The sequence below is a fragment of the Amyelois transitella genome, chromosome Z, assembly GCF_032362555.1.
Source record: "Amyelois transitella isolate CPQ chromosome Z, ilAmyTran1.1, whole genome shotgun sequence".
NCBI classification, from domain to species: domain Eukaryota; kingdom Metazoa; phylum Arthropoda; class Insecta; order Lepidoptera; family Pyralidae; genus Amyelois; species Amyelois transitella.
The window spans coordinates 1,404,332-1,418,725 of NC_083535.1; the positions used below are offsets into that span (position 1 = coordinate 1,404,332).

Sequence of the window (14,394 nt, forward strand, 5' to 3'; positions counted from 1 at the left end):
AATGTGTATAATTTCCCTCTAGTTTCATGTCTTGTGCAATCTAATTACATACTAGATTCAAATCACACCCCTTTCCTGAAAGCGTAAGGAAGTAAAAGAAGGTAAATTATAAATAAAACATCGGCATAATGTAAAAAAAATCTCTGTATTATGCCCAACCATTCACGTTCGGAAAAGCAATTGATTTTGGACGTAACAATCAGATACACGATCACCCGCAGCCGAACAGTTGTATATAAATTGATAAAGCAGATCATCTTGCCGTGTAGCAATAATAACCTAAAGTTTATTAGACGCTAGACTACTTTTCCTATAGAGCTAATCCTAGAAGCTCTTACCGCGCTCGAGAATATTCGCGCGCGGGAGAAGCATTGTGTCGAACGCGACGCTAACGCCATCTATTATCTAGTTTAAAAAAACGCAAACGTAGCGACGATAGACGAATTAGATTGGTCTACTGGGCGACGGTAGTCTACGAGGCGAGTGTGAAGGACGATAATTTTATTGTCCATAGTTGTCAAGTCCGATGCAACGCAGAATTTAGTTCGCAGAACTAGCGCCAGGCGGCAGCTTTACTGCTGGGGGTCCCCCACGTTGAGCCTGTTGGTGGAGTGCCGGTAGGGGTTCTCGCTGGTGGAGGCTGAAGACCGGAGCACCGTTTGTTCCGCGTCGGCTTGGGCCCCGTATTCTTGTACAACCTTGGAAATGAGCAGATCGTTGTTATTTATTATACACATACACACATACACATGGTCAAGTCTATATCCCTTGCGGGGCAGACAGAGCCAACAGTCTTGAAAGACTAAATGACCACGTTCAGCCACTTGGCTTAATGATAGAATTGAAATTCAACTAGTGACAGGTTGCTTGCCCATCGCCTAAAAAGAATCCCAAGTTTGTAAGCCTATCCCTTAGTCGCCTTTTACAACATCCATGGGAACAGATGGAGTGGTCCTATTCTTTTTTGTATTGGTGCCGGGAACCACACGGCATTATACTTACCTAAATAAAGATAATATCACGCCTCATCCCCGGATGGATAGGCAAAGACATCTTACCAGTTACAACGGTCTGTACCTTACTACATACTTTTACTGTTTCATCCTCATGCATCAATCTTTTTAAGCAAATTCGTCCTTGAAGAAACAATACTTCCACTCCTACGCCGCACCGGCTCTCCACTACGTCCATTTTACGAATTTTGGCCTACCGCCCCCCGTAGCGTGGCACGCGGGACGCCCTTTTCATCACGCAAAACCTATCGTTCACGTAATCATAAAAAGCGAAACAGCGTTAGTTTATCGCGAGACAAAAAAGGAGTCGCGCGTGCCGTATATACCGCTTTAAAAAAAAATTACATCAAAAACTCACCCTCCTTATATGGTCTTCCCTATCAGCCAGCTCCCTAGACAGCTCATCCCTCCTCTGCTCCAGTTCGGGATCTCTGTGGCCGTCCTTGATGCACTTGTCCACGTATTCAAACTCCCGGTACAGCGCCGCGTACTCGGCCAGACTCTGCTTCGCCTCCTGACTCCCGCCGAGACCTTTGGACGTGGCGCCGTCGTGGTCCTCCCGATTCGTGGCTAGACTGCTTCACAAACAATCGTTGTTGATGTCGTTTTATAAAACCAGTTAACTCCTTAAATGTCACGTTGAGCTGTTTGGCTTGATGATGGAATTGAGATTATATTTCTTTTTTTTTCTATTTATTTTATTTTTAATTAATCTGAACAATGTATTCTCTCGTCCACATTCTATTCTAAGATTGGATATTTGTGAAGTTGACGTTGTTGAAGAAAATGCTGCAGTGCAGTTTGTTACCGCTTCTTCTGCACTGACGCCTTGGAAGCAGCAGTAAACTTAGTATTAAGTAATTTATTTGACGTCAACCAATGTTGTGAAACCAAAAGATTTGACAATTATTAAGCGATATGAAGTATCCTATAATAATGAATAAAAATTTTGAATTCGAATTTGAGATTCAAATAGCGGGAAAGACTTCCCGTGCTTAGCAGACGCTAGCACATCGCCTTAAGGAATCCATAGCTAAACACGCAAACTACATGAATAATTTGGCGCATAGCCTTATCTGACACAAGAAAAAAGAAAGAAATAATCATTTTTTTTTCTTCTTTCTTTCTTTCTTTCTTTCTAAGTAAAGAGTAAACGTGCTAAAGGCGGTAGATTACTCCAGAACTAATGTAACCACACAGCCAAATCATGGCAATCACTCACTTGTACATAGAAGTGTAGAAGTAATGCGGCCTGCTGATCGCCCTCAGGAACCTGGGCACCATGCCGTCCCCCTCGCGGTAGAGGGTTAGCAGCCGGTTGAAGGACATGTTGAACTTGTAAGACGGCAGACGGACAAGCCTGCGGCCCAGTTGGATCGCGTTTATCTCCTTGTTGTCTATTGTTGGTTGCTGGAAATTATGATAGTTAAATGTATTATTGTGTGCTGTGTGATGTGTGGTTCCCGGCACCAATACAAAAAAAAAGAATAGGACCACTCGCATGAAGAGAGTTATGAATGTGGATGAAGCGAAGGATATATGCAGAGATCGTGGCAAGTGGAAAGAGGTGGTCTCTGCCTACCCCTCCGGGAAAGAGGCGTGATTTTATGTATGTATGTATGTATGTACCACTCGCATCTCGTTCCCATGGATGTCGTAAAAGGCGACTAAGGGAAAGGCTTATAAACTTAGGATTCTTCTTTTAGGCGATGGGCTAGCAACCTGTCACTATTTGAATCTTAATTCTATCTTAAAGCCAAATAACTGAACGTGGCCTATCAGTCTTTTCAAAAATGTTGGCTCTGTCTAGCCCGCAAGGGATATAGACGTGACTATATGTATGTATGTATTATTGTGTACAAGCTTTCGAGCGGGCTTCGCTCGCGTGGTATTTCCAGAAAAAATAGGCTACGCTTCTTCTTGTACCTCCTGGCTTCAGTCCCAATTGCATCCCATGCCTTCGACCTGGAATCCGGGATTTTACACAAACCGACTCCCATCCGACCTCCGCAACCTTTGCAGGTAAACCTTACCCTTATAGGATCGACCATGGTTACAAATCCAGTTGCCTGAATGTACAGGTTTCCTCGCTATGTAAAAGAATAAGTTGGCTATGCTTGACTTTGGATAATTATCTAACTGCTATGCGACTAAACTTCTGGACCAAATTTGACGAAATTTTACAATAATATAGGTAATATTATTGCAAAATTACATCAAGCTTGTTCAGCAGTTTAGTCGCGAAAGCGCACCAGTTCAGTTTCAGGAGATTATTCCTTCTCTTTCATTCATTAGTAAAAGTTACCCTAGATGAATATGTAGTAGTAAATATGAAATACTAGAGGCCGCCCGCGACTTCGTCCGCATGGAAACCCTATCAATCCCGCGGGAACACTGGGATAAAAAGTAGCCTATGTGTTATTCTGGGTCTTCAGCTACCTACATACCAAATTTCATGGTAATCGGTTCAGTAGTTTTTGCGTGAAAGAGTAACAAACATCCATACATCCATACAAACTTTCGCCTTTATAATAGTAGTAGGATTTTTTATAAACTCACCACTGCAGTAGTTCTTGCATGACCATAAGTGGGGAGGTGACCCAGACCTACAAAAAAAAACAAATGATTTCTTGGTCAATTTTACTCTATTTGACGGCCAATCATCTGAATCATTCTGTTGTTTCATTATAAGTTCCTCGGTCGCATCAGATAATCTCAGTCTCATGAGAAACTCAGACACTCCGTCTTGGTGTCTCATCAGACAATTACTTTGTTTTCGCCCGTAGATAGCTTGAATTGCCCTTTTCGTAGAAAAAAAGTAGTTTGTATATCCGATGCTGCTCCCCAAAGCAGTAGGAAGACCATGCGTCATTGAACTATGAAAATCTTATATGTATTTTTATTATATTAAGTAGGTCTGAGAATCGGCTAACATCTCTTTTACAAACCCCTTAGTTAAGCTAAGCTAAGGTTTGTCCACCCTTAACATTTTTTTTAACTAGAAATTACTTAAAAAATATTTATATGGCAAAACAACGTTTGCCGGGACAACTAGTAATAATACTTATAATAACTTCTACGTATTCAATTTATATTCTCACGCGAACCTCTCAAAAATCCGTGGTGTATAGACCAGAGATATCCAAATGGAGACATAATAATAAAATGATAAAACGTGGTGATGGAGTGGTGATGAACTCACCCATATGATGAGCGATGGTGAGCGGTATACCAGAGAGCGGCTGTTGTATTTTGACGCCATTCAAAACCTGCAAAAAGATAAGTACATACATACATACATAAAATCACGCCTCTTTCCCGGAGGGGTAGGCAGAGACCACATCTTTCCTTTTGCCACGATCTCTGCATACTTCCTTCGCTTCATCCACATTCATAACTCACTTCATGCAAGCTCGGCGGTTTCGGGTACCTACTCTTGACCTGACCCTTTACCAGGACGTCCTTAATTTGATCAAGATACATTCGTCTAGGCCAGTTATATTTGATTATATTACCTGTATAATTAAACAGTTCTAGTATTATTAAACATCCTCTGTCTACCCCGCAAGGGATAAAGACGTGATTATATAATTGAATGAATGAATGACCTTTATAATTGTTCATATATATAATACATACAAACATACAAAAAATTACGCCTCTTTCCCGGAGGTGTAGGCTGAGACTACGTCTTTCCACTTGCCACGATCTCTGCATTCTTCCTTCGCTTCATACACATTCATGCAAGCTCGGCGGTTTCGGGCACTATTGACCTGACCCTTGTTCATATACCCTGTGTAATATTAAACATATATACCTACCTGTTGTATGTTAACACCTATATTATGCGACGGAGCAGTACTCTTGCTGACGACAAAAGGTATGTTGGTGTGGTTCGCCGTGACCTGGTAGTACTGCATGCGGGCCTGCTTCATCTGCGACGCGACGGTCGGGAGTTCATATCGGCGGCTCCGATACTTGATACGGTGGGGGTGTTTCGTGTGACTTTCCTAGGAATAATACCATAAATTTGACCTCAATCCTATAAAACGCTTTAGACAACTTTAGGTGTCTATGGAAATGTAGGCAACCTTCTTTATTTTTATTTAATTATTAATTGTATAATATAAATATTGACAGGCAAAGCCAGTTGGCATACATATGCATAGCAACGGTTGCCATGACTTGGTTTGGTGAGCGAAAAATATCAGATTTTTAATGGAAAATATTTTTATTTGATTTCCGAAAATATTGTCTTTTTCATTTGACTTTTCTCTCCTCTGTTCACCTTCTGTCTTCTTTAGTATATATTATACAGTATATTCCCGAACTTACCACTATAAGTACTTTCTATAGAAAACCTGAATAAGATTGCCAGGAAAGCTACGAAAAATGATGTGGGAATAGATAACCTCTAAATTATTATAATTGGTAGTCCCTGGTACTAGATATTAGATATGTATGTCTCAATACGAACGTCCAGTTAGTTTCCAAAGTGCGTTCCGTAAAACATACTCCACCTCTCCTATAGAGACCAGTGAAAAGAAATGATGTCCCAGAAACGAGGAAAATCAGTAAAAAAAAAGCGATAATGATCATTAATGATTCTTACCTTTTTCATCGGTGTCATCGAAGCATTGCGCACGTCTGAAGTTTCAGTTTGATTTACGACACCCCGACCTACAGAAAAATATGACATTCACATGTATGTAACATCTTAGAAACTTTAATTGCAGGTATGATTGACATCTTCTTTCAAATTGTAGCGGGAGCGATGATTCGGCTCGACCGCCGCCAAAGGGTAGATCTTCCGCCCGGCTAGATGAGAGTCAAAATGACGGGTGTACCCCGGGAATTAAATTGTATATCAAAAAAAATTTACCTGAAGCATACTTTTATGTTCCTTGTTTAAGATTTTGAGATAAATAGAGGTACTCAGGGGCATAAAGAACATATTATATAGCTTTTCATATTATAGGATAGGGTAAAAACGGTTTAGTTGACAGCTCGTCATTTTAGGTATTTCGGCATTATCTTAATACGTCACATTATTATCTCGTCTCTTGACTTAACTAGACAACATCTCCTACTGGTCTCATGCTGTATTTCGTCACTTTCGCAAAAGAGAATATGTGCGAGACAAATTACACAGATAGAGTTAGCCTCGAAGTAAATTCGAAACTTGCGTTACGAGATACTAACCCAACGATATTATAATTATTATATTAATATTAATACACATATAAACATCCAAGACCCCAGCCAATCAGAAAGTTTGTTACGCATCATGTCCTGGTCGGGGTTCGAACCCGGGACAAGCGCACTACCGCTGCGCCACAGAGGCCGTTTAAATGTATAGAATGTATGAAATTGCATTAGTGCCGTCGCGTCACCACTAGGTGGCGCTGATCAAATCACATACCTACAAATTCGCGTTTACTTGCTCGACGCGTTTGATCGAGTAATACTCGCACCAACCCCTCTGTTACCTTGTCAAGTCAAACAACTGCATTACGCAAGTAAAACAGGACATCTGCGTCACAGTTTCATTACTTCTGCACATGTCATCGTTACCCTATGTTACTTAAATTGTACTTGTTCTTGTTTCCAAATAAAATATTTTTCATTTTAATTTTTTTTCAATATAAACCGTAGGTAACAATACCTTTCTTCTTTGGCGCCTGCCTCATCGGGCTGGTCCTTTGGTCCACCACATTCCCCCGGCAGTGGTCCTTGTTGAACAATTCCACCACCGACCTCTCCTCGGGTATAGATGGAGCTGTTGAAAATTATAAATTTTTGTTATCTTACCAATTGACGCCGTGTGGTTCCCGGCACCAATAGAACCACTCCATCTCTCTCCCATGGATGTCGTAAAAGGCGACTAAAGGGTAGGCTTATAAACTTGGTATTCATCTTCTAGGCGATAGGCTAGCAACCAGTAACATTTGAATCTCAAGTCTATCATTAAGCCAAATAGCTGAACGTGGCCATTCAGTCTTTTCAAGACTGTTGGCTCTGTCTACCCCGCAAGGGATATAGACGTGACCATATGTATGTATGTATGTAATATACAAATAGAATGAAACTGTTTCTAAAACTATGTTCGATCACCTTTTTGCCCCACGGGAAATAGATTAGAGCTCTAAGTAATGAATGAAAAAGTAAGATTGCGCGTAAATATTCAATGAATACACAATATATTAAATACATAAAACACGTACTCTCCTTAAGTTTCTGATTGGTATTTCTCCTCAGTACCGGCGAAGACTCCGCCCGGTAACCACGCGCGGCTCTCGACTCGTCTGTATCAATCAATCAATCAACAATCAATCAGTCACTTATTGGCTGTACAGGCGTTGTCTCTGTCTTGTAAGATACAAATAAAGGCATCCGAAAAAATAAATTACACAGATTGAGTTAGCCTCGAAGTAAGGTCGAGACTTGTGTTACGAGATACTAACTCAATGATACATACATACATATCACGTCACGGCTATACCTACCCCTTGCAGGGTATACAGAGCCAACAGTCTTGAAAAGACTGAAAGGCCACGTTCAGCTATTTGGCTTAATGATGGAATTGAAGCCCATCGCCTACAAGAGGCTTCCCAAGTTATTAAACCTATCCATTAGTCGCCTTTTACGACGTCCATGGGATGATACCATAAGATACCAACTCAATCTTATCACTAAATATTATAAAGTACCCCTATTTTGCATTGTGTATATAACTCATATAAATTGTAAACGGATTTTCTGCCACTTTGAAATGTTGGAAAGAGAGATTTTCGAGGAAGGTTCACATTTTATAAATACTATGTACCCGTGCGAGGCCGGAGTATGCCCAGTATGCTCAAGTATCAAGTTTTATTATAATAAGTTTTCGCGTGACGCATAAAGAATAATTTAACCACATTAATGAATTTGGTATCGATCTGGCAACACCCCATCTTTTTTATTTCCAATAAACAGAATATGTACCCTAGTACAGATTTATTATGAGCATAGAGATGCCCATGTTCAAAACGGTGATAGACTTTGGTAAATTTAGACACGCCAAACACAGAACTTGTACAAACCTTTGGCCAAAGATTCCCGGGGCACATGCCTTCGTCGCGCCGGCGGAGATTTCGCATAATGCACGTTCTCAACTTTCTTGGGCGCTGTTGAACTGAAATTTAAATATAACATATGTACATACATACATATGGTCACGTCTATATCCCTTGCGGGGTAGACAGAGCCAACAGTCTTGAAAAGACTTAATGGCCAAATAAATATAAATAAACAAATATATACGGGACAAATAACACAGATTGAGTTAGCCTCGAAGTAAGTTCGAGACTTGTGTTACGAGATACTAACTCAACGATACTATATTTTATAATAAATACTTAGATAGATAAACATGCAAGACCCAGACCAATCAGAGAAAGTTCGTTTCTCAACATGCCCTGACCGGGATTCGAACCCGGGACCTCCGGTATCACAGACAAGCGTATTACCGATGCGCCACAGAGGCCGTCAAATTTCAATAGGTACGCTCGCGTTCATAATTGCAGTCATAGTTCGCAAAACGTTATAGCTTGCGGTCACCGCTGTCACTCACACATTAAGACGAATAACACAATAAACAACAATTCTTATAAGTGTTACAACTTAGTTGCTTACAAGAATTATAGTCACTAGTGTGTTATTACACCAAGTCCATTATATTACAATTTAATAATACAATAAGATGTTAATTATTACTCAATCGTTTTAATAATACTTTGTTTTTGAATCTTTAAATTTAAATGTATGTATATATATCTGTATATCATACTTATTTATTTGTTTTATTGGGTTACCGTGAAGCGTTGGGTAACGCGCCATCAAGAAGAGAGTAGCATAGAAAGTTTTATGCAAATAATGAGAGACGAAGATTTCTCGAGCGACAATTACCGTCTCTTTCTGTTTTCTTATATTATATGTCATAGAGTAATAAACTGTTTTACTTTGTTATCATTGTTATTAAAGACCGTATTCATTTGATGGAATATTTATTCTTTATGCATGTGTAAATCTAGTGGAACCACAGTGCACGCTATTTCAACCCGTAAGAGTTTTAAAACTATGACTGCAGATATGAACGCGATCGTACACCATCATTTATTATATACACCCTCGTTGAAGATCCGTGGATTACTAAGTACACCATCATCTCTTGATATATTTGTATTTATTTTTTAACAACCCCTAATATTTAAGTACTTAGTACTAGACTTATATTTTCCTCAACACCAACGGATATAGTATAAAATGATTGACGAAAACTAACAAACTGATCACAATTTTGGAACGCAGGTAAAATATAGGTAGGTACATAACATCGCCGTTATTAATACTGCAGAGGCGTCTAAATCAATTAATTTGCTAACCTGTACTCATACGATGAGAGGAACATTACGAGAAAGCCCTTCACATTCTGGCAATTATGTAACAATGAACTAATATGGGTAAGATTCATACATACATACATACATATGGTCACGTCTATATAAGGACCAAGATGATATAAAGACGATACATACATTAGCGATTTCTGGCTATACCCATGCATTACCTATACCTACTATATTTGTGGATGTCACTCACCACACCGTAGGCTGATTGAAAACGTCTTCGCTCTCGGAAAACTCGGCAGGGTCAAGGTCCGAGCCGCAGCCGGCGTCCTGGGCGGTGGGCATCATCTGAATGGTCGCAATGCGCGAACTTTTCCGTGAATTTCCAGCTAAAAATGAAACAGATTCTCTGACAGTTGATGACAAGATCCTCGAGAGCGCAAGCGATGAAAATTGGTAACTTCAAAAATCTTTAAGACTTTTGTCCATCAGCGCGCGATACGATCTCTCTCTCTCTCTATCTCTCTCTCTCTCTCTATCTCTCTCTCTCTCCCCTCTCTCTCTCCCCTCTCTCTCTCTCCCCCCTCTCTCTCCCCTCTCTCTCTCTCCCCCCTCTCTCTCCCCTCTCTCTCTCTATCTCTCTCTCTCTCTCTCTCTCTCTCTCTCTCTCGTTTCATCACGTCATCCTACAAGGTGCACGTCCAGAAACTAGACGCGAACGCTTGCTTGTACGTGATCACCAGTCACCACAGACTGAAACATAATTCTAGCGCCACAGCGTTACCGCTTTCGTTCAAGACACACTAACAGTTCTACCACTCATCATTTTAATCATCATCATCATCATCATGAAAAAAGTCAACTTACCATCGCCATCGGGTCGCGCCACGGGCACTCTCTTCGACTGTGGTCGCGACTGCTCGGACGCCATGAGTTTCACCTGGAAAATGTTTTCTTATCTATTTAGCCGTGTGGTGGAAGAGAATGCTGCAGTGCAGTTTGTTACCGCTTCTTCTGCACTGACGCCTGGGAAGCGGCAGTAAACTTAGTTTTAAGTAATTTATTTGAGGTCAACCAATGTTGTTAAACCATACGTTTTGACAATTATTAAGCGATATGAAGTATCCTAATGATAGAATTGAGATTCAAATAGTGATAGGTTGCTAGCCCATCGCCTAAAAAAGAATCCCAAGTTTGTAAGCCTATCCCTTAGTCACCTTATACGACATCCATGGGGAAGAGATGAAGTGGTCCTATCCTTTTTTGTATTGGTGCCGGGAACCACACGGCACTGTGTATATGTATGTTTGATAGATATTTAATTACTCAATCTCACCTTCGGTGACTCCGGCGCAGGTCGGTACATCTGATTGTACCCGTGCACCTGGCCAATCATCCTGTGCTGCTCAACGGTGGCCGGGTCTAAGTACCCCCTCGCCGGGTTGGGGGGTAAATCGTACCGGCGATGCCTGGTCGACTGCTGCGACACCTCTGTAACCATGAGAGCTGTGACCTTATTACATCGCCTTCTTTTAAGCGCGTAGCTTTTTTTTACGAGTACACTTTGTTAAGGACATATTTTTTTTTTTCTACCATTTTGAATGTTGCCAGTAGCATAAAAAAATAGTCAGTTAGTGTACAAAGCAGTTGTTGGAACCTCCTCTTAAGCAAGAATATGCCTGTATGTAGGCGGCTGCACTCTTTCAAAACAATTGTTCATTATAAACGAACCCAATCTATACTAATATTATAAAGCTGAAGAGTTTGTTTGTTTGAACGCGCTAATCTCAGGAACTACTGGTTCAAATTGAATAATTATTTTCGTGTTGAATAGACCATTTATCGAGGAAGGCTTTAGGCTATATAACATCAAGCTTTCATTATAAGGAGCGAAGAAATAATGGAAAATGTGAAAAAAACGGGGATAGTTATTCACCCTTGATGGCTTCAATGATGCCCAAAATAACTATTCCACGCGGACGGAGTCGCGGGCAAAGCTAGTTACAAATATATACTTACTTTTCTTAGGCTGAGTTCGCACAGTTATGAGCGGGAGCGCTTCTATCGACGGCCGCTGGTCGGTCACTCGAGTGGAGCTGAAAATTATCACCAAATAAAAGGAATAATGTGATATTTTCGCTCATTTTTGTCATTGTTGCATTGCAAAGCGGTTTTTTATTCGCCGTGTGGTTCCCGGCAGAGCCTTTTGGTTCCAATAGCACCAATAGAAAAAAGAATAGGACCACTCCATCTCTTTCCCACGGATGCCGTAAAAGGCAACTAATAAAGGATAGGCTTATAAATTTGGGATTCTTCTTTTAGGTGATGGGCTAGCAACCTGTCAGCAACAAGCAACGCAGACCACAAATTTTTGGCGTGTGGTTCCCGGCACCAATAAAAAAAAAGAATAGGACCACTCCATCTATTTCCCATGGATGTCGTAAAAGGCCACTAATAAGGATAGGCTTATAAACTTGGGATTCTTCTTTTAGGCAATGGGCTAGCAACCTGTCTTGAACTTGGTCTATCAGTATTTTCAAGACTGTTGGCTCTGTCTACCCCGCAAGGGATATAGACGTGATCATATTTTCAACTCATCTTCTTTTTCTTAAGCTGTACGAAAGTAAGAAAACCTGGTGTCATTCATACCTCCGTTTCTTTAATTTCCTTTTCTTTTTTAAAACTTTCACCAAATCTATTTTCTCTTGTAAGTCGTCGCATCTCGCTTCTGCCAAAGCAAATTGGTCTTCCAATTCGGGTATGGAAGCTACAGAAACAGAAGAAATGTGTTATATTGACTTTATAAAGCGAAGGAAGTATGCAGAGATCGTGGCAAGTTGATAAAGGTAGTCTCTACCTACCCCTCCGGGAAAGAGGCGTGATTTTATGTATGTATGTAAAGTTAAGGCTTAAATGCACTACCGTCTAAAAGATTCGATTTCCGGCCTGGACATGGTGGAAAAAGAACGTTTTCTTGATCTAGGTCTAGTATCTTCATTTATAGTATTTATACTATGAATGATCACAATATCACATCGCGTATCTCGAACTTTATTTGGGCCTAGCTGAAAGATTTGTCCCTTATATAGCTATTTATTAATATTTATTAATAACGTCTGTATCCTTTGCGGGGTAGACAGAGCCAGCAGTTTTTAAAGACTGATAGGCCACGCTCAGCTGTTCGGCTTAATGTTAGAATTAAGATTCCAAAAGTGACAGATTATAAGCCTATCCCTTAGTCGCCTTTTACGACATCCATGGGAAAGAGATGAAGACGTCCTTTTTATATTGGTGCCGAGAACCACACGGCATATTTAATTTATTTATTCTCCTATTTAGATTTATACTGGCCAATTGTACATTGAATCAACTGAATAGTAAAATTAAATATGATATTAACCACGAATGTCCAGTTTTCTCGTGGAAAGTCTTCCTTCTAACGCACCTCCAGACAAACTGCTGGAGCTCTTGTGACGCTTACCTGCAAACAGGCGTCTCGAAATTCGTATCATCCATAATAAAAAGAGGACGCCTAAACTCATGCTTCCTTCTAACGTTAATTGCGGTCACATCCTCACCTCTCTGGAGAAGAGCTAGGGGCGCGCTTTTTGACATGTCCTATTATGGGTAAGTCAGGTTATTTTACGAAAAGACTCGTCCGACCAGGAAAGAGACAGGGTTAAACACGATCCAGAAGAACGGATTGGAGCTATATATACCTACAACCTCCGACACAACATCGTCGGAGCCGCGGTTCCCCAGGCATAACACCTAGCCTGGCGGAAGATCTTCCCTTTGGTGGCGGTCGAGCCGAATCATCGCTCCCGCTACAACACCAACTAATAGCAGCTCTTTACCAAGCTTGGGTCTTGGTTGACGCACTAGGTGTAAAGTGCTTATGATTCGCTTACTTATTTCCCGGGAATGAGATGAAATTCATGCCTGCTACGTGACAACCCCATGGTATTGTGCTTAGAGTATAAAATAAATGATTTAAGGAATACTAACTTACTGGACAGTGTATATTTCTTATGCCGCCATTTTGACATTTTATATTTTGGAATTAAAACTCTTAGCTGTCGCAAAATGTCCATATTATACATTTTCAAACAATAGACAAACTCATAAACTTTGGTGTTATCCTGACAATGAATTTATAGACCTAAGTGAGTTAAACTTAGGGCATTTAAAAAAATTGCGGTCTAGGTACTTGCAAACCATTTGAAACACGATTTTAGTTAGGCTTTTAGAATAGCAGTGGCAGAAACAAACAAACCGCACTCAAATGCCCGCATTTAAGTCTCAAAAATAAACCAAATAAGAAGAAACTTAAACCATCTTAATCTTTTAAATTTCGCTTGAAAATTGAACATATTACGAGACTACCGAAAAATTGGAACAAGACAGTTTGAACACGTCAAACAGGAATAGAACCGTACCTTTAATTAACTTAATACCGTCGCCCATATTCAACTTGAAATTTTCATTCCACACGCCTCTCGATTCCGTGTTAATTTTAAAATAAACTGACTACTAGATAATAAATATAAAAAGGGTGTTTTAATAGTAAATGCACTAAAAAATCATTACGTCAAAGTTGTCAAAATATTAGCCATAGGAACAAACAAGATCGCATCGGGCGTCTGCGTGATCTATGAGCCCGGACAATTTGTTTTTTTATTGTCTGACTGATGAGGCCGATCGTGCTTTTATAAGCTTATTTTTGTTCAAAGCAAATCAGATATTATCTGAATGAAACACCTTGAAAATTCCTAACGGTTAAGGCTTCGAATTTCTATACATTGCATGATGCTCCGTCAAAATTGGGTAATTATAAGCCCGCTCTGAAAAGATTCAAACAGTTCGCAGTTCTATAATAATTTTGCCGGTATCAATTGATCTATTGAAAAAACAAACCTAGATCGATTATGACCCCCGCAAAAAAGTATAGGATAGGATTTTGCGATACCTAGATAGTTCATTTTTATCTACAT

At 40.2% G+C, this 14,394-nt stretch overlaps 1 protein-coding gene across 1 annotated transcript; it reads right to left on the reverse strand.

Annotated features, from left to right (window-relative positions):
* Positions 1-149: 149 nt before the first annotated feature.
* LOC106130495 (uncharacterized) lies at positions 150-13,867 on the reverse strand. The gene is made up of 17 exons (XM_060953729.1): positions 13,840-13,867; positions 12,801-12,881; positions 12,050-12,167; positions 11,420-11,496; positions 10,737-10,906; positions 10,268-10,340; positions 9,654-9,789; positions 8,096-8,187; positions 7,238-7,318; positions 6,679-6,792; positions 5,626-5,693; positions 4,835-5,023; positions 4,216-4,282; positions 3,573-3,619; positions 2,236-2,423; positions 1,372-1,591; positions 150-698 (listed from the first exon to the last, which is right to left on the reverse strand). Exons 1-17 carry the CDS (start codon positions 13,865-13,867, stop codon positions 573-575), a joined length of 1,875 nt encoding a protein of 624 aa, XP_060809712.1. The 3' UTR covers positions 150-572.
* Positions 13,868-14,394: the final 527 nt, after the last annotated feature.